The sequence below is a fragment of the Necator americanus genome, chromosome X, assembly GCF_031761385.1.
Source record: "Necator americanus strain Aroian chromosome X, whole genome shotgun sequence".
Taxonomy (NCBI): domain Eukaryota; kingdom Metazoa; phylum Nematoda; class Chromadorea; order Rhabditida; family Ancylostomatidae; genus Necator; species Necator americanus.
In genome coordinates, this window is record NC_087376.1 from 11,864,834 (window position 1) to 11,890,860 (window position 26,027).

A 26,027-nucleotide genomic window follows, 5' to 3' on the forward strand; every position below is an offset into this window, starting at 1 on the left:
TTCCGCTGGTTAGCAAAGACGGGACATTGCTCTTAAGTCAGAGCTGCGAAGGTCGGTTAGGTGTTGTGTGCACCGGTTAAACTTCAGAAGACATCTCTCAAGACAGCTCTCTGGGTAGTGGGCAGTTTTCTAGACGTAGCAGCGATGTCTGCCCACGTCTCCGCTGTCAACGCTGGAAAACCTGTGGAGTCAAACGGATGGGCAAGGAAATCCTGGTCCATCAATTGGTCTCTACCTTCTCTAGCTTACGCTGCTCTCATCTTTCTCTTCACTTCTTCCTTCAAGTCGTTTCCATATTCACAGAACGTCCAAGGTAAACGTATAACGAAGTTTCCACCATTTGGGAGCCTTCAAGTTCTACTCCGTTCTCGCAGTAGGTGTTCTTCATGAACTGTGTCTTCTTTCTGTTTATTCGCGGTCCTACTCTCTTCGCTGCTTCGTTCAGTTCGTTGAGCATCGTCTCTGCATCATTGGTACTTTGAGAAGAGAACGATGTCGTCCGCAAAATGAAGGTTCAAAAGAAATCTTCCATCAACACGTATGCCCCTTTCTTCCCAGGATAGTGATTTCATTGTTCATTGTAATGCAGACGTGAACAGCTTTGGGAATATGCCACCACCTTGTCGTACCATTTTCCAATAGGCATGGTGTGGGGGCGATGGAAAAGCTGTATCTTAGCGGACCATCAATGGTAGCAATAGCCTAATGTCCTCGCATATGACGCGTCCAAACCTTGATGGACCAGCTCTGACAGTATTGCATTTGTTTCTTCGCTGTCAAAGGCTTTCTCATAGTCAACAAAGGTTAGAACAAGGGGCAGACGGTATTCCTGGCAAACCTCTGTGACCCTTGACACGGTGTGGATGTGGTCCATGTAGATGAACCCTTGACGGAATCCAGTTTGCTTCTGAGGCTGGGCTTCATCCAGCGCCCTAAATATGGGCGTGAAAATGACTTTGGTAAATACTTTGTACAATACGCTCAGCAAGAATATGGGACAATGGTTCCGAATGTCCTCTCGGTCTTCTGCAGCGTGTTTGCTACCATCCGCTCAATATGCGATGCATTCGGATCAAGCGTCATAAGTCCTTCTTTCCAATAAGTCCTTTAGTGTTTTTCGAAATTCGTTCCAAGTTAGCCATGCGCCGCTTCGAGGCACGTTCAGCACAGGCTCGCGGTCCTCAGCCGCAAATCGTAGTCCACGTTTGGGTCCTCCTCGATGTGCCAGTCATCTTGAGACAAGGGGTTCTCAGTTGTCATGCACAACTTTTTTCCTCCTTTTTTGCCAATAGCAGATGTTCTTTTCCATTGTGTGACTAAGTCGTGTTTTCACACCAAGGAGACGGTGAACACAAGCACTACGAAAGGAAGGTGCTGTCAAGACGTCAAGTAGACACCGCCTCCGGTTGGTGAGTATGTGGTCGATCTCTGCACGAGTCACGCCATTGGGTGACTCCCATGTCTACCGGCCATTCTTCATAAAAACAGAATTTCAATGAAAGAAGCGAACGGCGGACAACAACGCAAAGATTGGCGTTTTCATTCCGGTGTCCTGGTCCAAGTCTTCCGATCCTGTGTTCCTCTTCAGTTGCCTTTCCTAGTTTTGCATTGAAATCCCCGACAACGAATTTACAGAAGGATTTCTCGTTGCTGATCACTTCCTCCTGTTCCTCATAAAACGCATCCAATACGGATTCATCAACTGCTACTGTTGGTGGGTAGCATGCTGCTGATGCCGATAGCCTTTTGGAACAGAGGACGGAGGCGAAGAATGCCAGAAGAGGTGGCCCAGAATCGTCAGAATTAACAAGATGAACTCTCCTTGACAGATTGGTGCACAACAAAACCAACACCGCCTATATTTTGCGACGGAACTTTCTCTCCTTGAATGACGAGTGCACCGTCATTCATCTGTCGTACAACGCTGCTTTTGCTCCTGGTTTCTTGCAGAGCAATCAATTGATACACTCTGCAGATCCGAGAAGGGCATATAAGTCAGCGACATCACATTCGAAGACAAGCCTGAGCAACTTGAGATTTGTTCGTCTCTCACCGGTCGCCATACCGTCCGACATATGAGGCGGCAAAGCCAAGTGTGCAGAGCACTGAGGCAGTGTAGATGCTGGAGTGGCAAGAAGATTTTACCTCAAACACCTTCCCTGGCGAGCTTAGCTTTCAGCACAGGTCGTCGCCCAACCTATATGGATCAGGGAGCCACCTTGCGACATTTTGCCAAGACGGTGGTGAATCTTAGCAGTGGTTTACTCCTAGCTAGGCTTCCGATTCCGAGACGTTGGAATGTCGGATGTGTCGAACTTCTCAGCTTGGGAGACCCTGCCGGAGGACGAATCTCCACCGTGCATCGCAGTTCGACGCCCAGAGCCACCTCCACGCCACTTTGAGGCGGTAAAGCGTTGTGGAGGGTTCAGTTGTATATCACCATTCAAATCACTCTAACATTCGGTACTCGGTAAGAGATTCAGTCAGAGGAACCTCTTACCGACTGCGTTACACCTCGATCGGAGGTTCGAACCCGCTCTGGGCTGACTAGTCCCTACAAGTCATTCTATAGGCCAGTTACACGTTCGTAAACTTCGAACGATTCTCAATTGAGACGCCGCCGGATGACGTACCTCCACTGTTCATAGTAGTTCGAAGCATACAGTCACCTCCACGCGAGTATGAGGTGGAAAACTGTTCTGGAGGACGGTATTACTGAAACATACGTACCATAATATAATGTAATGTATAATGTATAATGTGTATAGTGCTGTATAATAACGGACTTATTCTGTCACTTGTGTGCGTGACGTGAGGTGTGTGTGTGGCTCGCGCTGCAAAGTGGCAAAATAGATTGGGACGGATCCCAGGTGTCGAAATGGTGTGCCGGCGTTGCAAAACGGCAAAAAGGGGCGAGACGAGTCCAAAGGCATAGAAGTGATGTGTCGTTGTATAGTAATATCGCGTATCGGGCAATAACTTCGTGTGAATTTCGCAAGAGGTAAATAAGACGTCGCAACCGTTTTATAGCTGTGGCTACTGCCCGTGTTACGTTTCACAGCAATGCTCTGCATGAATCTTCCGCGTCTCTATTTTCTAACACGTTTGCCTTAAGTTGGTAACATATCTTCTTCAAAAAGCGGAATCACACATGCAAAGGGCTGCTTAATTAATAGCCAAGAGCTCACATGATCTGACTTGCAACGTTATCTTCAATGGTACGATGATTTCGTTCACGCCATTCTATGTTAGAGTATCATTTTTTGATAACCATTGGGGGAAAACAGAAGGGAAATACTTTGAGTAATGCTTTCAAGGGCGGGTGTGGTGTAGCGGTTAGAGGTTCCGCTTCCTGCACGATCGATCGGAGGTTCGAATCCGCCCTAGTGCTCACCAAGCCTTTCATCCCTCCGGGATCGATAAATTGCTACCAGACTTGTCTGGGAGGATAAAAACACTGACTTGACTGACATTGACACATCGGCTAGCCACCGCAAGTCATTGTATAGGCCAGATACACGTTCGTAAACCTCAAACGATTCTGAATTGAAGTGAACGTGGGGGCGCATCCCAAGCGGATTGATTAACGCCAGAAACTTTATCCTTTAACTTTTAACTTAATGCTTTCAAATTATGTCTACAATATATTATTATAACAATATATTGTCAAAGGAGTGTTTGAAGCTGAAGCTTGAATGTTCTTCAAATGTAGAACTGACTCGTTTAGAAAGAAAGCCCATGAGATCTTTCGCGTAGAAAAAGAAAGGAAAAAAGAAAACACAAACAGAAAACTTTTTTCTTTCCTTTCCTCTTGGCCAATTTTAGCCTGCTTCAGTCTGGTCAGTTGTTGACAGCAGAGGTCCGAATTGAGTGCTTGGTCCGATGACATAGTGGATGACATCCTTCCTTCTTCTTCTTCTTCTTCTTCTTCCTAGCGTTCGTCCCGCGTTGTTGCAGGGTCCACTTTTCTGCTTCTTGTCTTCCATTTGGTTCTATCCATTGCATCAGCCGTACACAAACGTGCATCTATCATATCCAGCTTCACACGTTCTAACCAGCGAATCTTTGGCCTCTCACGCGGCCTCACTCCTGAAACTTCGAGCTTCAGTGCGGTTTGGGCCACAGAATCTTCCTCTCGCCGCAAGACGTGACCGAACCATCTCAGTCGGGCCTCCTTCATCTTGTCAGTTATCGGGACGACGCCGAAGATGGAGCGCACAGTGTCGTGGGATACTTTCTCTTTTAGCGTTACACCTATTGTCCACCTTAACATCCGCATCTCCATAGCGTGCAGCACTCTTTCCAAGGCTTTCGTCGTCGGCCACCACTCGCATCCGTAAAGGGTAACAGGACGCACAACTGTCCTGTAGATCTTCGACTTCAGTCGAACAGGGACTTTCTTGTCGCACAGTACCCCTGTTGCCATTTTCCACTTCATCCATGTAGCATTAACACGTGCTCGACCTTCTTGATCAATGTCGCCTGTGGAAGTCACTTTGGATCCAAGGTACTTGAAACAGTTCACCTTGTTTAATTCGGTGCCATCGACACGAATTGAACCAACCTCTATCCTTGGTCCGCACTCCATGTACTCAATTTTTGATGTGTTGAGGCGCAATCCATATTGCTGCAGCTGATCCTTCCAAGACTGTACTTCTTTCTGAAGATCATCTCGAGACTCCGCCGCGAGCATGACATCGTCGGCAGAGTGGAGTCCACGGATGCTGCTTCTGGATTTCCTTCGTTGTCGTGTCCATGCACAGTATGAACAGCAGAGGTGAGAGGGATGAACCCTGAAGAACCGCTACTTGTACAGGGAATGGCCTGCTTGTTCCAGCAGCACATCGTACAACGCTGGTAGGCTTCGTATAAAGTAGCTTAGTCCACCGCGCATATTCTTCTGGTACTCTATGCGACCTCATGGACATCCATAACAGCTCATGTGGGACACGGTCGAAAGCTTTCTCGAGATCGAGAGAAGCAAGATGCACACTGCGGTTCTTCTCTCGATGTTTCTCCAGGAGGACTCGGACAGCATGGATAGCATCTACAGTGCTGCAGTCCTTCACAAAGCCGCACTGGTTGAGTGAAACGCTAACAATTTCCCTCAGACGAGCTTCCAGGACACGCTCAAAAACCTTCATCGTATGGCAGAGCAGTCGTATAGGTCTGTACAAGGTGCAGTCAGCAATATCTCCTTTCCCTTTCCAGACAGGCACGGTCACGGAAGTTTGCCAAACGTCTGGAGTCCGTCCTTCTGCAACGATCTTGTTAAATAGAGTTGCGAGCCACATGGACCCCCGATCTCCTAGCAGCTTCCAGACATCAGCAGGTATGTCATCAGGACCGGTTGCCTTGTTCGACTTCATTTTTGCGAAAGCAGCACTGACTTCGACGGCAGTAATTGGTGGAACAGGACCCTCGACGTTGGGAACGGTTGGGATGGGAGGATGACAGAACTCTTCGTTACACAAGTGATTGTAGTACTCTCGCCACCTCTCCAGGATCTGACCAGAGTGGCGCAGAATGGCTCCACCAGCTCCCTTAACGATCTTGGTGTGCTCCATATCCAACGTTGAGCGATGACGCGCTCTGACTAAACGATACACTGCCCGCTCGCCTTCTCTGGTATCAAGCATGTCGTATACAGCCTTGTAGCGGTCCGACTTCGCCTTGGAGACTGCTTTCTTAGCCTCCCTCTTCGCCGCTAGGTAAGCGTCCCGATCTTCAGGCTGACGCGTCCTCCACCAGAGCTTACACTTGGACTTCTTCTCACGAATTGCCGCCTGAACTTCCTCGTTCCAAAACCACGTAGCCTTTTGTACCTTTGGCTTACCTACAGTCGTCTTTCCCAGAGTGTTTTCTGCGGTCAAGCGTATAACGCTGGAAGTAGATGACCACATTTCCTCCACACTACGAGTAGGGTGGGGAAGTGTAGATGGAGCCACGGACGCGAAAAATACCTCCTTTCGATCCTTCAGATTCCACCATTTGATGCGCTGTGTTTCAGTCCTTGCATGTCTCTTCCTTAGACGAGAGGTTTTCAAGTCCATAACGAGCAGATGATGTTGGGCAGCGACATGGTCTGTAGGGATGACTTTTGAATCCTGCAGAAGTCTTTGATCTCCTCGGCGTAACATCCAGAAATCTACTTGTGTTTCACGACCGCCGCTGGTGTACGTGATCAAATGCGATTTTCTTTTCCGATACTGCGTGTTAGCAATGATCAAGTCACTTGCAACAGCATACTCCAGGATTCGCAACCCGTCGTCGTTACGAGCTCCATAGCCGTATCCACCATGACAACTCTCGAATCCGTCTTTCCGAGAACCGACATGTCCGTTGAAGTCTCCTCCGATTAAAAGTATTTCTTCGTTTTCCAGGGATTGGACGTACTGCTCCAGATCCTCCCAAAAGCATGCCTTCTCTTCTTCACTACAGCCCGCCTGTGGCGCATAAGCAGAGACGACTCGCAATTCCACTTTTCCTGTATCTACTTTTACAGCCATCAAGCGATCCGATAGTCGATCCACCGCTGTGACGCTATTTCTAAACGACTCGTTCAGTATGATACCAACGCCATTGCGATTTGATGTGCCGTGGTAGATCAGCTTGTAGCCATCGCTTAATTCCCTTGCCTTGGAGCCTTTCCAGCGAGTCTCCTGTACACAACATATGTCAACACGGCGTTTTCTGAGACTGTCTGCCAGTTCACGACTTCTTCCAGTAAGCGTCCCAACGTTAAGTGTTGCCAAGCGCACTGGATGTTGCTGGCGATGGCGGACTAACTTCTTTGGCCGGCTTCGTCCTCCAGCCGGTAGCCCTCGCATATTTGCCACATTGCCCGGGCGAGGACAATGCGCGTCGCTTCTGGGGTACGCCCTAGCTTCTGAAGAACACATAGTAGACATTAGAAGTATGACGCGACGGGGGTGTTGTCCTCGGTCGGCTTGTCGCACTAGCAAGCTAGCAGCCTGGCACCGGAATCGTCGTACTACCTCCTCACTTAGCTAGCCTGTAGCCTTGGCCCAAGGACCGGGCTACTAGCCGGACACCTTTGTGGCATGGTTGAACTTGCCGAGACGAAGTCTCGCCACCATAGCTGCACGACGGCCAAGGCCACCGCTGCGCCGCTTTGAGGCGTGAGGTAGGATTTGAAGCAGTGGATGACATCCTCCCAATCCTATCAAACACAGCAGAACTTTCTTGGCCGTTAATCCGAACATGCTGATTGTTTGGGCCGGCTCATCAAGATTGGGGTACGGTCTTTCTCAGTTTTTTTTCTCTAATGTCACCTTGAAATCGCCGTACAGTATGACTCAATGTGGTGTCTATCCCGCCAGATATGGCTCAAGAACACTAGCGAGAACCCGCAACTTTTTACTTCAACTAATATGTTTACACACATAAATGTTTACACCAGACTGAAGCAGGCTAAAATTGGCCAATAGGAAACGAAAGAAAAAAAAATATATTCAAAAACAAAGTAACTTTCGCACTGTGCATTGCTACCAAGTAACATGGCTCGATGAAACTTGGACCATACGTAGAATGAAGTGCTACTGTATAGTAGAGAAGGCAAGTGAAAGAAATACGCAATGCGACGATTAGAAATGGCAGCTTCATTTAAACGCATTAATTTCACCGAAGTCACCACCGCGATTTATGATGGTTCTCTGGACATTACAAAAGGTTGGACATTCTTCTTAATAGGGTTTGAAATCACCACGGACGGGTAAGAAATTCTTGTTATAGGGCGCTATAGTCTATAGTCTAGATGTATTCGAAAAATGAAGAGTGGAAAATCTGGCGAAGATGGTGGAGTTAGCGCTGGAATGCTGAAATCTCTTCTTCCTTCTGGGATTGGTGAGATGACGAAGATCATAAGTTCAATATGGATTGACGACAGAACACCTAATTTGTGGAATCACACTATTATAACTCCTCTCAACAAGAAGCTCTCCGTCTGGAACTCAGCAATTACCGAGGAGTGTCACTGCTGTGTACAATGTACAAAATTTGGAGCGGTTCATCCTGGATCGACTAGTCCGACATCGCGAAGAAACCACCCGTGACGAGAAAGCCCTCTTCCGCACAGATCAATCGACACCAGGTGTTTATTTGGGGAGAGAAATTGAAGTACAGAAGTCCAAGGATCTCCCTCATTAGAGCGAACACAGCTGGTTAATCGTAAGTTCATGTGGCGCGTCCCCAAGTGGCGGATAGGGAGATAATCGTGGACCAAAAGCGACCTTGTTTCTGCCCTGAGACGCAGGTGGATTCAGGGAATGGACTCCCTGTTTCTGTTGTGCTAGGATCGGTTCATAATACTACCGTATCGCGCATGTCATTCCGGCCAAAAGCCTGCAGTGACTAAGACCAAGTGACTGAGAGATGCAAGGGAGATTTGAGCCTCTAACAAATAAGCTCTATTTGTCCACTCTGGCAAAATGCAACGTTCTCCCACGAACCTGTGGGACTAGAGGCTTGCAACCTGGGTTTCAAAATTTTACGCATTTCACAGTAATAAAAAGAGTCCCCTGACTCTGGAGGAATCCTGATGCAATAGCGCGAACGTGGTTGCAGTAGCCATGTAGGCTACTGAAATGGAAGAGGACCAGAATGAGGATTGCACTTATAACGCTCGAATGCTTGCATCGGATGCGGTCACTGAAGATTTTATGATGCAAGTCAGAAAGTTTAAGTACGTCATCGGACGTCATCGGACTGACCGAGACGAGGCGACACCCACTGAACGCCGTGTATGACACTGGAAAGAGCTATTCTTAGGAACATGCCACAGTAGAGGAGTCCATGGAGTTGGTGTCCTCGTCAACACGAGTATGGCATTAAAAATCGACTCTTTCAAACAACTTACAACCCGAACCGGACCTTTACGGATGAGAAAATGTGGTTGAACCCCAGTTTTGACTATCTTCGTCGTTTACGCTCCAACATCAAGCTATAAAGAAGAAGTTGAAGCTTTCTAAATGGGCCTGGAGAAATTCTACTGAGAAGGCCACACTTTCTACAAGGTGATTTCAACGCCAAACCGGGGGAACTTTACGTTGGGAACTCGCAATTCTAGAAGCCACGCTCCCTACGCTGGACGTGGGAGCCACCTGGTGGAGAGTACCATAAAGAAACTGACCACATCATCGTCAGTAAAAGGTTTTGCCTGACGGATGTCGCTGTTGTACCAAAGTTTCATACGGGAACGGACCGTCGCCTTCTTTGAGGGAGATTTTCTTTCACACGGTGAGGAGGAAAAGCCGCGAAGCTCACAAAGCGAACTCCCAGAACAGTTATCGAATGGGAGCTCTTCGCTTGTCGGTTTTTGGGAGGATACAGTCATGGACAACATCGACAAATATAAACGGTTTGTAGAACATCTTCACGACTGTACGAGGAAAACGAAGACTTTCAAAAACCACCAAGAGACGCCTGTCTCCGAAAACTCTAGAGCTAACGTCACGTCAGTGTAGAGCTACACGAGCTGCAGGCAACCAAGAACTCACATCCGAGCTCGCAAGGCTTTGCAGAGGCGATAAAGAAAGACCTCAAAGAGAGAAGAGCAGAAGTGCTGGCTGAAGCTGCAGAGGCGGGGAAAAGCATCCGCTACGCCCGACGGAACATCGCCAATCGTAAAACAACGATGACTCTCTCTAGTCCCCAGATGGAGCAACTACAGCATCGAGAAGGATCGAGGAAGTCGTTCACGAGTTCTACTCAGATCTCTTCGACAGCCACGTTCACTTGCCTCTTCACCATCTGAGAGATGATGGACATGTCATTCCAAAAGTTCCCCCTTCCGAAGTCTGACACGCCATCATGTCGGTGAAGAATTATACTTCACCCGATCTTGACAGAATTGAGTCTGAACATCTGAAGTACCTACCGCCAGTCCTCATCAACACCTTGACGAGACTCCTCACTCTTTATCTGTCAGAATGCAAGGTTTCTAAGCAATGCAAAACCAGCAAGATTGTGCTGTTGTATAAGAAGGGAGACCCACAAGACATTGGCAACTACCATGCCAACCTGCTTACTGTCTGTCATCTACAAATTCTTCACAAGAGTAGTCCTAAACGAGATAGCAAAAGTCTTGGATGAAGGACAGCCATGCGAGCAAGCAGGGCTTCGAAAAGGGACGACATACACACCGTTTCAAAACTCATACAAGTATCGCGAGAGTACGAGATGCCGCTGTGTCTCATTTTCATCGATTTAAAGAAAGTGTTCGTTACGGTTGAGACCAAAGCGGTCATGGAGGCTTTGGACAACCAAGGCATCCCTACTCCATACATAGAGATACTTCATGAGTTGTGTAGCAATTTTACGACCAAAATTTCCTCATTCTACAATAATATCATAATCGACGTGAAAAGAGGGGTTCGTCAGGATGACACAATTTCACCCCAAATACTCAGTGCCGCTCTCGAGAACGCGATGCGAGGATTGGAATGGGATGACGTGGGAGTGAAAGTTGATTTATTTATTCACACCATCTTCGTTTCGCTGATGACATCGTTCTTATAACATCAAGCATCAATCAGGCGGAGCGGATGCTGGCCGAATTTGATGAAACGTGTAAAAAGATCGGTCTTCAGCTGAACCGAGACAAGACGATGTTTATGGGGAGCGCATGGGTTTCTGATGCCCCATTCACGCTCAACGGTATGAACATATCCGATTGCTCCAGCTATGTATATCTAGGTCAGGAAATGAACATGATGAACGACCTGACCTCCGAGCTGGTCAAAAGGAAACGAGCGGCTTGGGAAGCATTCAAGAGCATCGAGGATATAGTGAAGAGAACCAAGAACATCTGGCTCGGTGCTCGCCTATTCAGTACAACCGTTCTTCCTGCTTTGGCCTACGCTTCAGAAACGTGGTCGTTTCTGAAGCAAGAGGAAGAGCAAGAGCGACTGGATACCACATGACATCAAACGCACCGCAGAAAGATCGCCGACCCGATGGTCAGACCTCTTCACGAAGTCCTTCAAAGAAAAATACGACGTTGTTCGAGTTCCTCGCGAGAAGAGACGCCACTGGGGAACGCTTGCGCGCGATCGGAACAAATGGAAGTATTACTGGTGCCCCTCGAGAAAATCTATGAACAACGGTAGCACAGGTGGTATAGGTGATTGAAGGTGAGGAGAGTGATTGAAGTGTAGCAGAGGTATTCGCAGCTTCCAAGTTAGCTTTTTTGGACTTCGAAGTCGCTTTCGACTCTCCTCACTGAGGCCGTCTTCTCAATCCGCTCTGCGCCGATGGAGTTCCAGGAAAACTCGTTCGCCCAGTAAACAACATGAATAGAAGAACAGCTGCTGCGGTTTGAACACCAACCCGATGCACTACGTTTGAAGTGGAAGCTGGAGTGAGACAGGGGACCGTGTCTCACTCTAAGCCTGCGGATTGCGACTCCGCCCTGATAAATGCAAGCAGATGTGGGTCTACTCGAGACTCTCAAGAGGAATCGCGGTAGATGTACAACCTACCGAACTCGTGGATGAGTTCTGTTATTTGTCTGCGTGCTGAAAAACGATGGCAGCTACCAGAGAGACTTTCCGCAAAGATGCGTTAAAACTAATTCGGTTTTCACTGACAACTCATTGACCAAGTGCCTGTGGTCGACCCCCATCGCTAGCGAAGTCAAGTTGCGAGTTTACCTATCCGCAGTTCTTCTTGTCATGATGTGCGGATCGGAGACGTAGGACAGTGATGGAGAAGCTTGACTGCATGCAGAGAAAGCTGTTTAGGCGATACTTGGCTACTTTTGGCCGATTTTGTGCCGTAACGAAGAACTTTACTTAGAAGTGGATATTGTGTACCGGCAGATGATGGCGGCAAACATCAACATCTTGTTCGGACTTCTGAAGTAGTCACGAAAAACCGTCGAAAAACGTTCTTTGGTCATAAGGAGACCATTTGATCTTTTCAAGTTGTTCGGAGGATGCTTCCGGATCCTAGATGGAAAAGGCACCTTGTACGTAATAGAAAGTTCTAAATGGAGGTGGTGAAGGATCTCAGGACACATGACAGGCAGTTTAGTCGAGATGTAAGGTTCCGTCTCTCGTGAGACAGCAACGAATGTGTAGATTCTATGCAAACTCTAGCTGAAGATCGAACAGGATGAGCTCGGATATGTTGAAAGACGACACACCCCCACGAAGATGCGGATACCCGCATTAAGCCGTAACATCTTGAGTGAAGTAAGCCAGTCTAGTCGTTGTGTTATAGTCATGCTGACGTTACGTCATGTCATAACATCCGGCTTGCTCTGCATGACTGCAAGACTTCTAGTAACATACTCCTACACCTTCATTTCCACCGAGTTGCTACTACCGTACTATGTCACATTACCTATTTCGTTCTTTAAGGCAGCCTACCACGAATCTGTCGTGGTGCAGGTACCCGCAAGAGAAGCTAGAGATAGGGTTGTAGGTTGCAGAATCAGGAATGTTTCCGCTCATCTTTTCCTTATCGTCGTAAAAAAAAAAACGGGGTGGAAGACGTCGTTTTCCACAGCGACTTCAGTTGCAACGCGCCACCTTTATGCACCCGCCTCATCTAAATGCGATCGGTCCAAAGTCAGCGATGCCTCCTTACCAGCCTATTCAAGTAAAATCAATGAATAGGGTGACGAGGGAACGGAACATGTGCAAAGAAGAGCGTTCTAATGTATCTTGTATGAAATGAAGCGGTTCCCACGCCGTTTGTTTACGACGATTTAGGAAGGGTGACCGGAACTAGAATCTACTATCTACAACCCCTCCTCAGCTATCTTCGCAAGTTCTTTACCACGTGAAAAATTCGTGGTATGCAGCCTGTGAGTTCTTCACATCAGTATATGTATATACATGTATATCGAGTAAGCGACTTATTATATCATCATATTATATTATATATCGTTATATATAAGTGCTAGAAATGGAGAAATACAGCAACTAGATAATTAGTTACCATTAAGGCTAAGTTTTTTTTTTGCCTTCCGAGCACTTTTAGAAGCAGTTTTCGAGGATGAAATTTCCTCACCGACAGGTAGGGACCGTATATAGTTTGAGTTTACAAATGCTACCTTTGAATACCTGGCAATCCATTATTCGGGATCATGTTAACAGGGGAACTCTAATTCCGATATGAAATTCCACGAAAAGTTTGCACGAGAAGAAATCCTGCGGCTAGTTTAGACAATGATTTAAATTACTACCTTTCAAGTCAGTTTCATCTCCAAAAGAAACTTGTATTGTAGAAATATGAAGAAATACATGCCACCAAATCGCGATTGATTTCGTGTTTCTGCTGCTCGCCCTTAGCTGTTACCTGCGTTTCTACTACGTTCCCACAGTTTTGTTCAGAGAACACTCAGGTCCCTTTAGTCCATTCACTAACCTTTTCCTACCTTTCTTTTTAAGCACCCCCTCATGCTGGGCAGTCTTATCAGCAAACGTACATGTTGTGCTTTTTTTTTTCTCATTTAACGGATGGCTTCATGTCTTCTTATTAGAAATGAATCAGAACTTCCTTAATGTATGTATATGTGTTGTTTTGCAAAATGCAAAATTATTTAATTGCAGACTTTGAGAGAAAATCTTTAATTTTCAGAGTATGGATTCTGTTATGCGTGTGCTAGCTCAACCTCACGGCCACTTCACACAAGAACGTGATTTTGTACCTGGCAGAGCCAGTCTTCAGATCGATAGAACTACTCATGTTCCGAAATTTGCATGATGTACATTTGTGTTCAGAGAGAATTCATGACAAAAATGCCTAGACAGTTATCACAGTCAATTTCTGACTCCTGTCATCATTGCTTACCTCATGAGCTTTCGTTACCTCCTGATGACGCTATCAACCAAAAATTGTCCCACACTACCAAATATTTATGTAAACCGTTTTGAAAGTACACTAAGTTCGTTAACAAGCTCCGAGTACAAGTACAACATGCTTCGCTATTCATTTCTTCTTTGTGAGCGGTACACTCGAAATACAGTTGAGTCAAAAATGGCAGGAAAAAGTCAGTACAATCGTGGTGTCGTGTGCGTCTTTTCGTGCCAAGTGAGTATAGAATTGAAAACGGCCACACATCAGACCTTACTCAGATACTGATTCCTTCATTAGACACTATTTTTCGACTCAGTTGTATGCATTTTGTAATTCCACGTTTTAACGATTCTCAGGCGTATGCTTTCACTACAAGCTTTATTTATTGCACCTGAATACGGGAATAACAATCTTTTTGAATCATATTTTCAAATAAGAATTTCACCTTCCCCATCTATCTAGAACTTGTCGATGCTCAATGAATATTCTCTTGTTCTTTGAATTTTTCTATACGTGTTAGTGTCACATCCAATCAATCTATGTTTAGTAAAGAATATTTTGTGCGTTGCAAAACATTTTAAAGACATCATTTGTATTGAAATACTGGTTTTTTTTTTTTTATAGAACCGGAATGGAGAAGCATCAAGTATCTTAGAATGATGGAAGAGAGGTGTAGAGAATGGAGGAGAATATATCATAGACGAAAAAGGTTTTGTTTATTTTGCTTTTCGAAGATCAGAGAAATACAGAACGCCGCTTTTTTTTTAACGAAATGACCCAATGGATGAACAGCAACGTTGGGTATGCACAACTTTTATTAGTTGCCTATATATCTGAGAGGTAAGGAAATAATGAGCGGAACTCATAGGAGTAATTGGAAATGCTTCCTCTGAGCACTTAAAAACGAATTTCTCATCAGTAAGACTAAAACTAGAGTAATTCTCAGCTATCAAACTTCCCATGCATCATCTAGGATGATATTTACTTGAGTGGAACAAGTGCAAAGAACATTTTACTCACGCAGGTCACAAAGGCAACAGCGCGGTAAAGTTGGATGAGACGGGTCCTACGGCGTCGAATTCGTGCCCCATAGCCAGATAGCTGTAAATTGTGTTGGGACGGGTCCCGCTGCGTCGAATTGGTGCGCGGGAGCGCCAACGCAGTAGAATGGGTTTCTATGGTTCCTTCACATATCTATTTCCCAGCATGTCTCCATAACGCTGCTAACATCTTTTTTTCTAAAGGAGGAAACGCACGTGCGAATACAATACATAGTAGCCATCAGTTTACGCGATCTGACGTTGTAGAACGTTATTTTTATCACTACGATAGTGATATTCACGTCATTTCATGTTCATTTCATGTTAGCACATCTTTCCTTGCTAGTAGTTGAGTATGGAGGAAACTCATGCTCTGGATAATGTTTCCAAATTGTGAAAGAAATGATGTGAAAGAAACATAGATGTAAAATCAAGTTTGATTGTTCTCCAAATATAGAACTGACGCGTTTAGGGAAAAACCATAAAATCTTTCATCTATGCTTTAACTTTCGGGTAAAAAATTGAAGAAAGCATTGATAGAAAAAAACAACTTTAATTTTACAAAAAAATGTCGCTACTGCTATTTCTTATTGATCGGTGAAGGCGAGCGAAGCGAACACCAAAAACAAAAAGCCTGAAGTCCAGCTTTAGCTGGACGTTCAGGCTGGTATATATATATATATATATATATATATATATACTTTAGACTTTTTTGTGGTCACTCTTCACTGACCAATTAATCAAAATTAATCAAAAATTGATGGTAGTGATATTTTCTGTAAAATCAAAATTTTTTCGTTTTCTTCTTTCCTTTTTTACTGTGAATAAAGGCGAAAGATTTCATAGTTTTCTTTCTAAACGCGTCAGTTCTACGTTTTAAGAATATTCAAGCTTTAGCTTCAAACACTCCGTCGATACCAATGTAATGTAGATACAATTTGAAAGTATTACTCAAAATTCGGGTTTTCCTCCTGTTTTCCTCCAAGAGTTATCAATGAATGGCAAAACAAAATGACGTGGAAGACTTTATCCTACTGATAAAGAAAACGTTCTACATCAGATCATGTAAACTGTTCGCTACTATTTAAGCAGCCGTTTGCATGCATGTTTCCACTTTCTGAAGAAGGTATGCTATCAACTTGAGGCGAACGGAGATGGAAATAGACACGCGGAGGAGTCATAAAGGTGAAAAGCCACGCGCTTATTGGCCACGGCTATGAAACAACCCATTTATCTTTTGCGACCTGCACACGAAGTTATTGCGCACCATTTCGATGCCGCGGGACCCGTATCACCCCATATAGCTATCTGGCGTCGGTGCGCAAATCTGACGCCGGTGGACCTGTCACTTCTCCCTTGTTAGGTATCTGGCAACGTCGCACCCCCTTCTATAGGTATCCGGCGCTGGCACACCAACTCGACGCCAGTGGACCCGTCGCACCCCTTTTTTCGAATTTCGTGACTGACACACACACGTGACAGAATAAGCTCGTTATTATATATCATGATCATGATACATATATATTATATATATTATATATATATATATATATATATATTGACTACTGTGACACCACCGTGAGCGGTCGGTAGCCTTTGCTTCCCCTCACGTATCTTCGCATCAATCGCCTCGACAACCTGATGGTGAACCACTTGTCCGACATGCTGAATCTCTGGATCGACACTATCAATTGCCGCACCCTGCGCTCCAGGACAAGAATTGCTGCATTGGAAGAGGCCACAATGGAGGTATCTTTTGATATTATCGGATTATGCAGTACATAAAGACGAGGGTATGAAGTATTAAACCTTTGTCTAAGCGGTCATATGATTTTCTTTTCCGATTCAACAGGGTTTCTAGTCTATAAGAAGTGGAAAGATTGTTAGTGAAGGTTATATAGCTCGTACGTTCGCAATGCGTACACTCAAACTCTTGATTGCGCTTAGAACGTAACGTACGAGCTATATAACCTTCACTTTATGTTTTCTTGTTATGCCAACGAGTTTTAGGTGAAACTTCTTTATTGGTCTGACGCTTCGACAAACTCGTCTTTTTCAAAGGCCCGAAAATGGTTCGAGGCCATTGATACCATGCATATCTCATCAAACTCCTCCCCTTTCCTCGCCAAGCCTCGGTATTGTTCCAAATACACCACGCAACACCTTCAAAAGGAAAACAACTGACCAGTTTCACCGACTAGCGGGGTTGATAAACCACCGCGTTCTTAAAGACTGTCACCAAGGCGAATGAGATCCACGCACTGTGGAGTATCCTTAAGTGCTGGTGTCTGGATAACGTTAAGGAACTGCATGTGGGCCAATCTTATAGCTCACAGAGTGTTACGAATGGCAATAAGTCATTGGTAATTGATAATCACTCATTTTTGTTATTCACGGACGGACTCCTGACGGAAATCCAGAATGTTTCCAATGCCTTACTAGCAGATATTTCTTTCTCGCGCGCTAATAACGTACATTTTACTTCAAACTCATTTCCAATATGCTTATCATTTCTGTGGCTCCCTGACGGTGTCATCGAACTCCTTCGCCTTTTACCAGCCAAATGTTCCTTGATGCGCACGTTCAGCATCCTTCCAGTTTCTCAAGTATAAATGGCGTTGCACGTTAGGCATTCTATTTGGTAAATAACACCGATGTTCGTGCAATCACCGGCCTTACCGAATGGACAAACCACGCAACATTCTGACACGCATTGCCTATCGTAGAATCTATTGCGAACTAAGTGATGTTGTCGCTTGATGTTGTCGTTCAGGATGTTAACCAATACAACATCATCTTGCAGCTGTGCTCACTTAATAAAAGAGTCCGGTTTATAGCAGCAGTTAAGGAGTCCGAGACGAAGGGGATGCACAAAGGATTTCTACCTTCTCGTAGGATCCTCAGTGTCTTATTTGTAGTTCGAGATTGGGTGTTAGATTTCGATCTCGTGTAACCGTTTGAACTAGCTATGCTTGTGGCTAGTTTCACTGATTTCTCTCGTTCTCTATACCCTGTACATCCTCTATACATTGCTGTTGCTGTTTTGACCATATTTCGGATAATTGCCTTTTTCATGCCATTAGGATGGGTTAACTTTGCGTTTATCAGTACGTTTTTAGAACTTTCCTTGCGATACCATTTTACACTTGCAATCCATTGTGTAGTTTTATTTGAGCATTCAAATAAGGCAGCCAACCATCTTTTGGTTGTTCTCGAGTGAGTTTTATGTACTGCGATCGTTCATTCAAAATTCTAAAGCATTCGTCCATTTTGGATTGCGTTGATGTTATAATGAAGCAATCATCGATATAACGGTAGTACATCTGTGGAAGACGTTCTGTCACTGGTTGTTCTATTCTGCTCAAAAAGCAAACGGCAAGAACTGGAGCAAGCCTTTGGCCCATAGCAAGTTCTCTTATTTGAGAGAAATATTTTTCTGACCATTTAACATAACAGGAAAACATAAATACACTTTCAAATGCCGAGATTTCAAGAAGAGAGGACTTGGAGATTGTTGGATAACATTCACTGTTATATGGCGAAAGATTCTCATACATTGCAAAAAGGTGATGTCGTCTAGCGTACCGCCAAAGCCCATAACCTGAAAGTTCAACTGCGTGAAGGGGGCATGAAATCTTTGGCAACAACCATTCGTTTCGTTACGATGAACTGCCGAACACTGTCGAGCGAACTCCAACAAATCGCCTTGTCTAGGCTTTTACTACATCTCTGTGTGCCAATTACTGCACTGCAGGAAACGCGCATCAGAAGTCGCCCCCTAACTAGTATCGACAATAACACCATCTACTGCGGCGATACTTATGCAAGGAGAGTAGAAGGCTGCGCAGTAGCTGTCAGAAACGACTACAGCAACCTGATATAGGAGTTTGGTTCAACGTCGTCTAGATGTGCCTCTGTCTGTGGGTTCGCAGAGGACGTAAACTCTGAATCGTAAGCGACCATGCACCTGCGAAAACCGCTGAGGACAACAGAAAGGACGCCTCCTACAAAAAAAACAAAAGGAATTAATACGCTGATGTCTAAAACACTCAGCCAGCCGGTGGACATTGTCGGAATCGACGCAAATGCGAAGATGAGACTTGAACAACATGTGTGTTCGATGTGCTAGGAAAACAGTATTATCCAGCGGAGCGCACGTCTCATAACGAAGATCGTCTGGTCGACTTATGCGGATAGACGGACCTCATCATCGCTTCCACGCTAAAGAGGAATAATCGACACCATCGGCTTACGTGGCAAGAGTCAACAACTTTGACATCTGAAGAGCAGTGCAAGCGGAAAGTGACAACTCTTAAACTTCAGCTCCACAACGCTCTGATGAGGAACATTGCTCAGGCGGATATCCTAAACTCCAGAGCTGTTCGAGATGTCGCATTGGACTCTGACCACCTCCCACTTGTTCTAAACTTTAGGTTACGGTTCGATAGGAGAAACCGAGGTGCTCCACTTCAACCGAAAATCGACATGGCAGATCTGAAAGACGAGGAACAAAAACAACAACGAAATTCCCTAACGTGTGTCCAAACATGTTGAAATACGAATCAGAAAGAATCTCAGCGATGCGAATTCCTTCATAAAGTTCATCAAGGACGCTGTAAGGAAAACGCTCCCAGTTTTTTTTGCCGTGGAAGAAGTTTGCTTTTGTATCTGCGTAAACAAAATCCACGTATAATTTTGTGTGTACCGGCGATTTCAATGAAGAAAGGCGTCTGAAAATTAAGCTGTGTCGTCAACTGCAAAAAGGCCGCAAAAGCGAAAGGTAATCAGGAGCGAAGGAGTTCAAAAAGGCGTGGGAGGACAAAAACCAGCGGAAAGCCTATACTTCACTAGACCAGTATTAGCGGCAAAATGAAAAGGTGTTCTTATGTCCTCAACACGGCCAATGGACTGGCTGTCCGTGAACCAACACTTCCAATCTGTAGGGATCACTTCAATGCCTCGCTGAACTAGGAAGCGCTCTCAGTTCCAGAATTTGAGCGCGTTGATAGGCCGACATATGCGGTTAACGAGGAACCAGCAACTGAGTCGGGGCTTCTGATCTGTATTCAGAAGTTGGAAATGGCAAAATCTGGTGGAGGCGAGCGCTGAAATTCTGAAATATCTTCCTCCGTCGGGATTCGTGGGATGGCAAATATGGGTAGACGAAAAGATACCTGACTCCTGACAACGCGCAGGGGGCAAGCTGGTTTCCTTCTTGGCCGTTCTATGATTGACCGAGTGTTCATCGTTAGGAGAGTGATCGAAATTTGGCAGCGGCATTCGAAGCCAATGCAATTAGCCTTTCTGGATTTTGGAGCTGCTTTCTTATCGAGACCTTCCTCTCAATGCGCTGGTGGAGTGCAAGAAAAGTTCGTTCGATGCTTCATGATATGAATCAGCGAACAAGAACTGCAGTCCGTACACTAATCGGATGTACAACACCATTTGAGGTGGTGAGTGGCATAAGACAAAGAGCAGTGGCAGGGCCCTTTCTGTTCAATTTCGCCGTCTACGATACTCTGTGAAGAATAATGTGAAGATCAGTGTCCTGTTGAATCAACCTAGCATCATCAAAAAGCCCTTTGACCATTCTTGTACACCGACCATTGTTATACTTTTATACTCGCGGAAAGAAGTACGAAACTTCAACATGCTGTCAACTCTCCATCGAAGCTGGCTGCAATCTATGGACTACGCCTACACCCTGATAAATGCAAGCAGATGTGGGTCTCTTTGAGATCTCGAACGAGAATCAATATGGACGGACAACTGATTAAACTTGTCGATGAGTTCTGTTACCTGCGCTGTACGCTGAAGAACAACGGCGGCTATGAGAACGATATTCAGCAAAGATGCGCTAAGGCCATTTTTGCATTTAACTGCTTACCGAAATGCTTGTGGTCGACCCCATTACCAACGAAGTCAAGCTGCGAGTCTACCTATTCGCAATTCTTCTCACCATGATGTACAGATCAAAGACTAGAGCTGCACCCTTAACGGTAATGGAGAACGTTGATTGCACGGAAACAGCTAAGACGGTTGCTTCGCTATTTTTTGCCTGGGGTATGCCACAGTGAAGATCTTTACGGAGAAATCAATGTAGTGTACTGGCGTATGACATGTGAAAGGTATCAACAGCACCGAAAACGGAAGTTCTGGACTTATGAAAGGAAATGTGGTGAAAGAGGACTTGAGAACAGTCGGCACGGAGAGGCAGTTCAGGCAAGATGTGAGGTTTCGCTGGATATGGAGTAGGAACGAATAGATTGATTCCGTGCAAGCTCTCACAAAGATCGAGAAGGTTGGACAGATGACTATGTTAATTCATGTAGTTCTGTATATTGCGTTATTGCCATTGTATGTAATTACCATGCGTTGAGAGGTTCTTATTCACCAGCTCAATGTACGTAGCAATGTTTGGTACAGTTGCCCGATTTTAGTTTAGTTTTGGGTAAGTACGCGGTCCAATAAATCATCTTCACAACTCAAGCAAGGGCACAACAAGTGTCGATCAAGGATCCAGATGAAAGAAGACGCAGAAGAAGAGGCAGAAGAAGCGCAAACGAGCCCATTGGAACCTCTCAAAATGCCGCGAGGAACCGAAAGTAAGGCTTCAGAGTCACAGCTCGAGAACTTTCTTGCAGCAATGGTTGGGCAAATGCAGATTCAACATGAAGAAATGAAAACGCTGCTCACCGCCTTGGCACCCACGCAGAGAACCACCGTCCAGGACGTCAGCAAGGATCAATACGACCAGCTGAGGGAGGACGTGCAAATGCTCGTGTCCGACGAAGAGGTGGGTCACACTTTCGCTTATTGGTACAAGAGGTACGGCCCGGTCATCAGGGACTCGGTCTTGCTGGATAGCAAGAAGCGCGATTTGATCCTCATGAAGCTGAACGAGGATGCATATCGCAAATATGCGGATGACATGCTACCGAAACAACCGCACGAGATCGATTTCGAGATGACGGTCGCGGAGCTGGAGATGCTTTTCGCGTCAAAGAAGACGCTGATTCGACGACGGTACGAGTGTCTCAGGATAAACTGCCCGACGACGGCCAGTTATGTGCCATTCCACGACTACGCTAACATGGTCAAGCGGGTGGACGAAGACGCTTGACTGAAGGAGCTGGACTACACAGCACTGAAGACACTACAGTTCGTAGCAGGAATTCAAGATCCGTCGCTTCGTGAAGTTCGTCTCAGAATGATCCGTCGACTGGATACGCACACAGAGGATACGCCGTTGACGATAGAAGACCTCGTTGCTGAATGTGAGAACTTCACCGCATTAAAGATGGACAACACAGACATGGAAGGAAGTCATGATATCCATGTCGTGCAGAAAAAGAATGTGAAGTGCTTCAATTGTGGATGACCGCAGTACAGAAGCACATGTCCGCTTCTCTCCTCCAGCACTGGACAGAAGATACGACAGAAAAAAAAGAAATTGATCGACTGGTTGCCGAAGAAGTGATCTCGCCAGTAGAGCATTCAGAGTGGGCCACGCCTATCGTTGTAGTCAAGAAGAAAAGTGGGCGAATCCGTTTGTGCGGAGACTTCTCGACAGGATTGAACGATGCGCTGCAGTTGCACTAGTACCCGTTGCCCACCGCGGAGGACGTGTTTACGAAACTGAGTGGGGTACAGCTTTTCACGCAACTCGACTTCGCAGAAGCATATCTGCAGGTTGAATTTGAAGAAAAATCGAGGGAAATGCTGACGATTAATAAGCACAGAGGACTGTATCGCTACAATCGTCTACCCTTCGGCGTGAAGTCAGCACCTGGCATATTCCAGCAGATCATGGATTCAATGATATGTGGACTGGAAGGCGTTGCTGCCTATCTGGATGACATGATAGTCACAGGCCGCACACAACAGGAGCATCGCTCTAACTTGGAAGCGCTATTCGGAAAGATCCACGAATACGGCTTCCGCGTCCGATTGGAGAAATGTAACTTTTTGATGCTTCAGATCCGTTATCTCGGATGCATTATAGGACGGACGCCATCCTGACCCAGAGAAGATTGAGGTCATCTGCCAGATGCCAGTACCGAAGAACGTGGCAGAGGTTCGCTCGCTCCTTGGTATGATCAACTACTATGGATCGTTTGTCGCGGAGATGCGCCAGTTACGCGCACCGCTGGATGCTTTGTTGAAGAAGAACGTTACGTTCAAGTGGAATGAGGAATGTGAAGCAGCCTTCAATCGCGCCAAGAAAGTGCTTGCTTCAGACTTGCTCCTGACGCATTTTGATCCTTGTCTGGACATAATTGTAGCGTACAATGTATAATGCATCAGACCATGGAACTGGAGCAGTGATTCTGCACAGGATGCCGGATGGGACCGAGAAGGCAATATGGCATGCAAGCCGAAGTCTCACCGCTGCAGAAAGGAACGGTCAGATCGAGAAAGAGGGACTCACCTTGATATTCGCTGTTCGGAAGTTCCACCGTTACATATATGGACGTCGATTCAAGCTCCTCACGGATCATAAGCAATTGCTACACATTTTCGGACCAAGGAAAATGGTGCCCGTATACACGGCAAATCGACTGCAACGTTTGAAGTTGATACTTCTCGGATATGACTTTGATATCGAATATCAGAAGACGACAGAGTTTGGACAAGCTGACGTCTTGTCACGTCTGATCCCTCCAAGACCGGCTCAGACAGAAGATATTGTGATAGCGAAAATTGAACAGGACATTCTTGCTGTTCAGAGTGTTGCTGTCAAAGCACTGCCCGTGACCAGGAAAGTTTGAAGAAGAGTCAAGGAAGGATGAAAGGGTATCGCAGATCATATGGATGCTGCAGACAAGAACATGGCCAAGCAAGCCTAAAAAACGAATCAACAGCTGGAAGGCTCTGAGCCACGAAATGTCAGTGCAGAACGAATGTCTGTATTTTGGCCACAGAATCGTCGTGCCAACCTCACTTCAAGAGGCAGTTTTGAAACAACTGCATCAAGGACATCCAGGAATGACAAGAATGAAGGTGCTCGCCAGAGGATAGTGTACTGGACGAACATCAACAGGGACATCGAAGAAGCTGTACGCCACTGCCGCAACTGTCAAGAAGCTGCGAAGATGCCAAAGAAGACAGCTGTCATTTCTTGGACCACTGAGAAGAAACCGTGGGACAGAATTCATATCGACTATGACCACTGAATGGTAGGATGTACCTTGAGGTAGTCGATGCGTATTCGAAGTGGCCAGAAGTCTTTGAGATGTCGTCGTCGTCAACCACTGCAACGTTGAGAGAACTCAGAATGCTGTTCGCACGATTCGGAAATCCCAGGGTGATCGTGTCAGACAATGGTACGCAGTTTACAGCGAAGGAGTTCCAGGAATTCTGCGACATGCAAGGAATTGAGCACGTTTGCTCGCCGCCGTTCCATCAACAGACGGTCAAGTAGAACTCTTTGTGGATACCTTGAAAAGAACCCTTCGGAAAATTAAGGTAGGAGGGGTGTCGGAGGAACTTGCGGAATTTTTGCAGTGGTATAGAAGAACACCATGTGCGCCAACGCCAGGACATCTTTCTCCAGCGGAGGTGTTCCTAGGACGCCAGTTGAGGACGTCATTGACGCTGCTGAAAGAATCAGCTAAAGAAGGAACGCGAAGTGTGGAAATTGAAGAACAGTTTAATCGTCATCATGGAGCACAGAAGAGATCGTACCACCAGGAAGAACTCGTGTGGGCGCGTGACTACCGTCCGGGACATGAGAAATGGACCTCTGCTCGTGTGAAGAATCGCTATGGACGAGCCGTGTACGACGTGCTAACGGAAGAGGATGATTTGTGGAAAAGACACGATGGAAACCAGATGCGTGGAGAAAAGCACCGGAGAATTAGCTGCGAGAAGACTAAAGCTTCCAAGATGCCGTTCAACCAGGATGAGCGACGGTACCATGGTATGGCAAGGACGATCGCCGACGTCAACAACAATGTCAAGGATCGAGCACCAACTATCATGCCGCCGACAACGACTAGACCAGCTCGACAACGCCGACCGCCTCGTCGATTGCAACCTGATCCGAAGATGAAGACGTACGCGATGCGTTCATCTTAAGGGGGATGTGTTGGAGCCGTAGAGATGTCAACCATGTTAATTCACATAGTTGTGTATATTGTGTTATTGCCATTGTATGTAATTACCATGTGTTGAGAGGTTCTTATTCACCAGCTCAATGTACGTAGCAATGTTTAGCACAGTTGCCCGATTCTGGTTTAATTTTGGTTAAGTACACGGTCCAATAAATCATCTTCACAACTCAAGCAAAAACACGACAGCAGAGCTATGTTCAAGGACAGCACACCCCGGCGAAGATTAACGCTTCAGGCAATGATCAGCGGCAGTGACCTCAATGACAACATCACGATACTTTAGAGTTGCAAAATCCCGTGCGTCAGTTGACGAGTATTCTATAAGTTAAATTACACTCAGCGCACGGATGGTCCAGCGACAGCGTGTCTGCCTCATGACAGCATACATTAATTACTGCAACTCTGTTGCTGCTTTATTTTAACAAATGACTAACACGACATAAACTAAACAGTTGAAGGAAATTTTATTACGACAAACAACTTATGCATTACCACTTCACACAAACAACTGTACACATCAAAATTGGTACCAAGATGCGAACAACCGGGCGAAGGGAGTGGAAACCATTGGGACTAGGAAAGGAGACAGGATGATAAAGAAAGAAGCAACGCTGAAGTGTTTTCATTTGTTTTCAATTTCTCGAGTAGAGATATTCCATAGATACAGTATACTCTATCGGATTTTCTTTTAGTCGTTTTATCAAAGCACTCTGACTCGTTCGTAGAGATGGATGAAGACATCCGCCAGTCAATTAAGTCAAGTTAGGTTGGCGAGAAAACATCACTGGCCTCTGACCACTCATACTTGCATGCGTCGCGTGCATAAAATTGGCACGTTGCGACTGAAATCATCGTAAAAAAAACGGCATCTTGCACGCCTTTTTTCACGACGATTAGGAAGAGACGAAGGAACCATCCCTGATCCCGTAATCCCGTACAACCTCATCCCTGACTTTTCCCGCTGATTCCCTCATCACGTCGGATCCGTGGTTTGCTGTCTTTAGAGTTTTGGACGACTGGTGCTGAATATTAAAAAGGAACGATT

The 26,027-nt window shown here is 45.8% G+C and overlaps 15 protein-coding genes across 19 annotated transcripts; 11 read left to right on the forward strand and 4 right to left on the reverse strand.

The window, feature by feature from the left end:
* Positions 1 to 280: 280 nt before the first annotated feature.
* RB195_022502 (uncharacterized protein) lies at positions 281 to 1,260 on the reverse strand (the record flags this gene model as incomplete). Its single annotated transcript, XM_064209642.1, has 3 exons — positions 281 to 462; positions 733 to 932; positions 1,169 to 1,260. 3 exons carry the CDS (start codon positions 1,258 to 1,260, stop codon positions 281 to 283), a joined length of 474 nt encoding a protein of 157 aa, XP_064065523.1.
* Positions 1,261 to 1,385: 125 nt separating this feature from the next.
* RB195_022503 (uncharacterized protein) lies at positions 1,386 to 2,228 on the reverse strand (the record flags this gene model as incomplete). 2 transcript variants are annotated; one of them, XM_064209643.1, is made up of 3 exons in its annotated part: positions 1,386 to 1,821; positions 2,032 to 2,122; positions 2,198 to 2,228. In XM_064209643.1, 3 exons carry the CDS (start codon positions 2,226 to 2,228, stop codon positions 1,386 to 1,388), a joined length of 558 nt encoding a protein of 185 aa, XP_064065524.1. The 2 variants fall into 2 exon arrangements, with proteins under 2 accessions (XP_064065524.1, XP_064065525.1); XM_064209644.1 differs by lacking the exon at positions 2,198 to 2,228 and having other exon boundaries at positions 1,969 to 2,075.
* Positions 2,229 to 2,298: 70 nt separating this feature from the next.
* On the forward strand, positions 2,299 to 2,719 carry RB195_022504 (uncharacterized protein; the record flags this gene model as incomplete). The annotated part of the gene is made up of 2 exons (XM_064209645.1): positions 2,299 to 2,406; positions 2,573 to 2,719. 2 exons carry the CDS (start codon positions 2,299 to 2,301, stop codon positions 2,717 to 2,719), a joined length of 255 nt encoding a protein of 84 aa, XP_064065526.1.
* A 1,212-nt stretch (positions 2,720 to 3,931) lies between these two features.
* On the reverse strand, positions 3,932 to 4,588 carry RB195_022505 (uncharacterized protein; the record flags this gene model as incomplete). The annotated part of the gene is made up of 1 exon (XM_064209646.1): positions 3,932 to 4,588. One exon carries the CDS (start codon positions 4,586 to 4,588, stop codon positions 3,932 to 3,934), a length of 657 nt encoding a protein of 218 aa, XP_064065527.1.
* A 79-nt stretch (positions 4,589 to 4,667) lies between these two features.
* On the reverse strand, positions 4,668 to 7,226 carry RB195_022506 (uncharacterized protein; the record flags this gene model as incomplete). Of its 2 annotated transcripts, XM_064209648.1 has the most annotated exons (2): positions 4,668 to 6,974; positions 7,056 to 7,226. In XM_064209648.1, the coding sequence occupies 2 exons, from the start codon at positions 7,224 to 7,226 to the stop codon at positions 4,668 to 4,670; spliced, it is 2,478 nt and encodes an 825-aa protein (XP_064065528.1). The 2 variants fall into 2 exon arrangements, with proteins under 2 accessions (XP_064065528.1, XP_064065529.1); XM_064209647.1 differs by lacking the exon at positions 7,056 to 7,226 and having other exon boundaries at positions 4,668 to 6,902.
* A 564-nt stretch (positions 7,227 to 7,790) lies between these two features.
* Positions 7,791 to 8,075, forward strand: RB195_022507 (uncharacterized protein; the record flags this gene model as incomplete). Its single annotated transcript, XM_064209649.1, has 1 exon — positions 7,791 to 8,075. One exon carries the CDS (start codon positions 7,791 to 7,793, stop codon positions 8,073 to 8,075), a length of 285 nt encoding a protein of 94 aa, XP_064065530.1.
* Positions 8,076 to 9,831: 1,756 nt separating this feature from the next.
* RB195_022508 (uncharacterized protein) lies at positions 9,832 to 10,113 on the forward strand (the record flags this gene model as incomplete). Its single annotated transcript, XM_064209650.1, has 1 exon — positions 9,832 to 10,113. The coding sequence occupies one exon, from the start codon at positions 9,832 to 9,834 to the stop codon at positions 10,111 to 10,113; it is 282 nt and encodes a 93-aa protein (XP_064065531.1).
* A 9-nt stretch (positions 10,114 to 10,122) lies between these two features.
* Positions 10,123 to 10,539, forward strand: RB195_022509 (uncharacterized protein; the record flags this gene model as incomplete). Its single annotated transcript, XM_064209651.1, has 1 exon — positions 10,123 to 10,539. The coding sequence occupies one exon, from the start codon at positions 10,123 to 10,125 to the stop codon at positions 10,537 to 10,539; it is 417 nt and encodes a 138-aa protein (XP_064065532.1).
* Positions 10,540 to 10,565: 26 nt separating this feature from the next.
* Positions 10,566 to 10,943, forward strand: RB195_022510 (uncharacterized protein; the record flags this gene model as incomplete). Its single annotated transcript, XM_064209652.1, has 1 exon — positions 10,566 to 10,943. The coding sequence occupies one exon, from the start codon at positions 10,566 to 10,568 to the stop codon at positions 10,941 to 10,943; it is 378 nt and encodes a 125-aa protein (XP_064065533.1).
* Positions 10,944 to 21,390: 10,447 nt separating this feature from the next.
* On the forward strand, positions 21,391 to 21,990 carry RB195_022511 (uncharacterized protein; the record flags this gene model as incomplete). The annotated part of the gene is made up of 1 exon (XM_064209653.1): positions 21,391 to 21,990. One exon carries the CDS (start codon positions 21,391 to 21,393, stop codon positions 21,988 to 21,990), a length of 600 nt encoding a protein of 199 aa, XP_064065534.1.
* Positions 21,991 to 22,077: 87 nt separating this feature from the next.
* Positions 22,078 to 23,166, forward strand: RB195_022512 (uncharacterized protein; the record flags this gene model as incomplete). Of its 2 annotated transcripts, XM_064209655.1 has the most annotated exons (4): positions 22,078 to 22,224; positions 22,287 to 22,404; positions 22,546 to 22,811; positions 22,873 to 23,166. In XM_064209655.1, the coding sequence occupies 4 exons, from the start codon at positions 22,078 to 22,080 to the stop codon at positions 23,164 to 23,166; spliced, it is 825 nt and encodes a 274-aa protein (XP_064065535.1). The 2 variants fall into 2 exon arrangements, with proteins under 2 accessions (XP_064065535.1, XP_064065537.1); XM_064209654.1 differs by lacking the exons at positions 22,078 to 22,224; positions 22,287 to 22,404; positions 22,546 to 22,811 and having other exon boundaries at positions 22,918 to 23,166.
* Positions 22,587 to 22,889, forward strand: RB195_022513 (uncharacterized protein; the record flags this gene model as incomplete). The annotated part of the gene is made up of 1 exon (XM_064209656.1): positions 22,587 to 22,889. The coding sequence occupies one exon, from the start codon at positions 22,587 to 22,589 to the stop codon at positions 22,887 to 22,889; it is 303 nt and encodes a 100-aa protein (XP_064065536.1).
* Positions 23,167 to 23,206: 40 nt separating the features above from the next.
* On the forward strand, positions 23,207 to 23,638 carry RB195_022514 (uncharacterized protein; the record flags this gene model as incomplete). The annotated part of the gene is made up of 1 exon (XM_064209657.1): positions 23,207 to 23,638. The coding sequence occupies one exon, from the start codon at positions 23,207 to 23,209 to the stop codon at positions 23,636 to 23,638; it is 432 nt and encodes a 143-aa protein (XP_064065538.1).
* A 132-nt stretch (positions 23,639 to 23,770) lies between these two features.
* Positions 23,771 to 24,043, forward strand: RB195_022515 (uncharacterized protein; the record flags this gene model as incomplete). Its single annotated transcript, XM_064209658.1, has 1 exon — positions 23,771 to 24,043. One exon carries the CDS (start codon positions 23,771 to 23,773, stop codon positions 24,041 to 24,043), a length of 273 nt encoding a protein of 90 aa, XP_064065539.1.
* Positions 24,044 to 24,051: 8 nt separating this feature from the next.
* RB195_022516 (uncharacterized protein) lies at positions 24,052 to 24,947 on the forward strand (the record flags this gene model as incomplete). Of its 2 annotated transcripts, none has more annotated exons than XM_064209660.1 (2): positions 24,052 to 24,282; positions 24,336 to 24,947. In XM_064209660.1, 2 exons carry the CDS (start codon positions 24,052 to 24,054, stop codon positions 24,945 to 24,947), a joined length of 843 nt encoding a protein of 280 aa, XP_064065540.1. The 2 variants fall into 2 exon arrangements, with proteins under 2 accessions (XP_064065540.1, XP_064065541.1); XM_064209659.1 differs by having other exon boundaries at positions 24,103 to 24,252.
* Between the last annotated feature and the right edge of the window lie 1,080 nt (positions 24,948 to 26,027).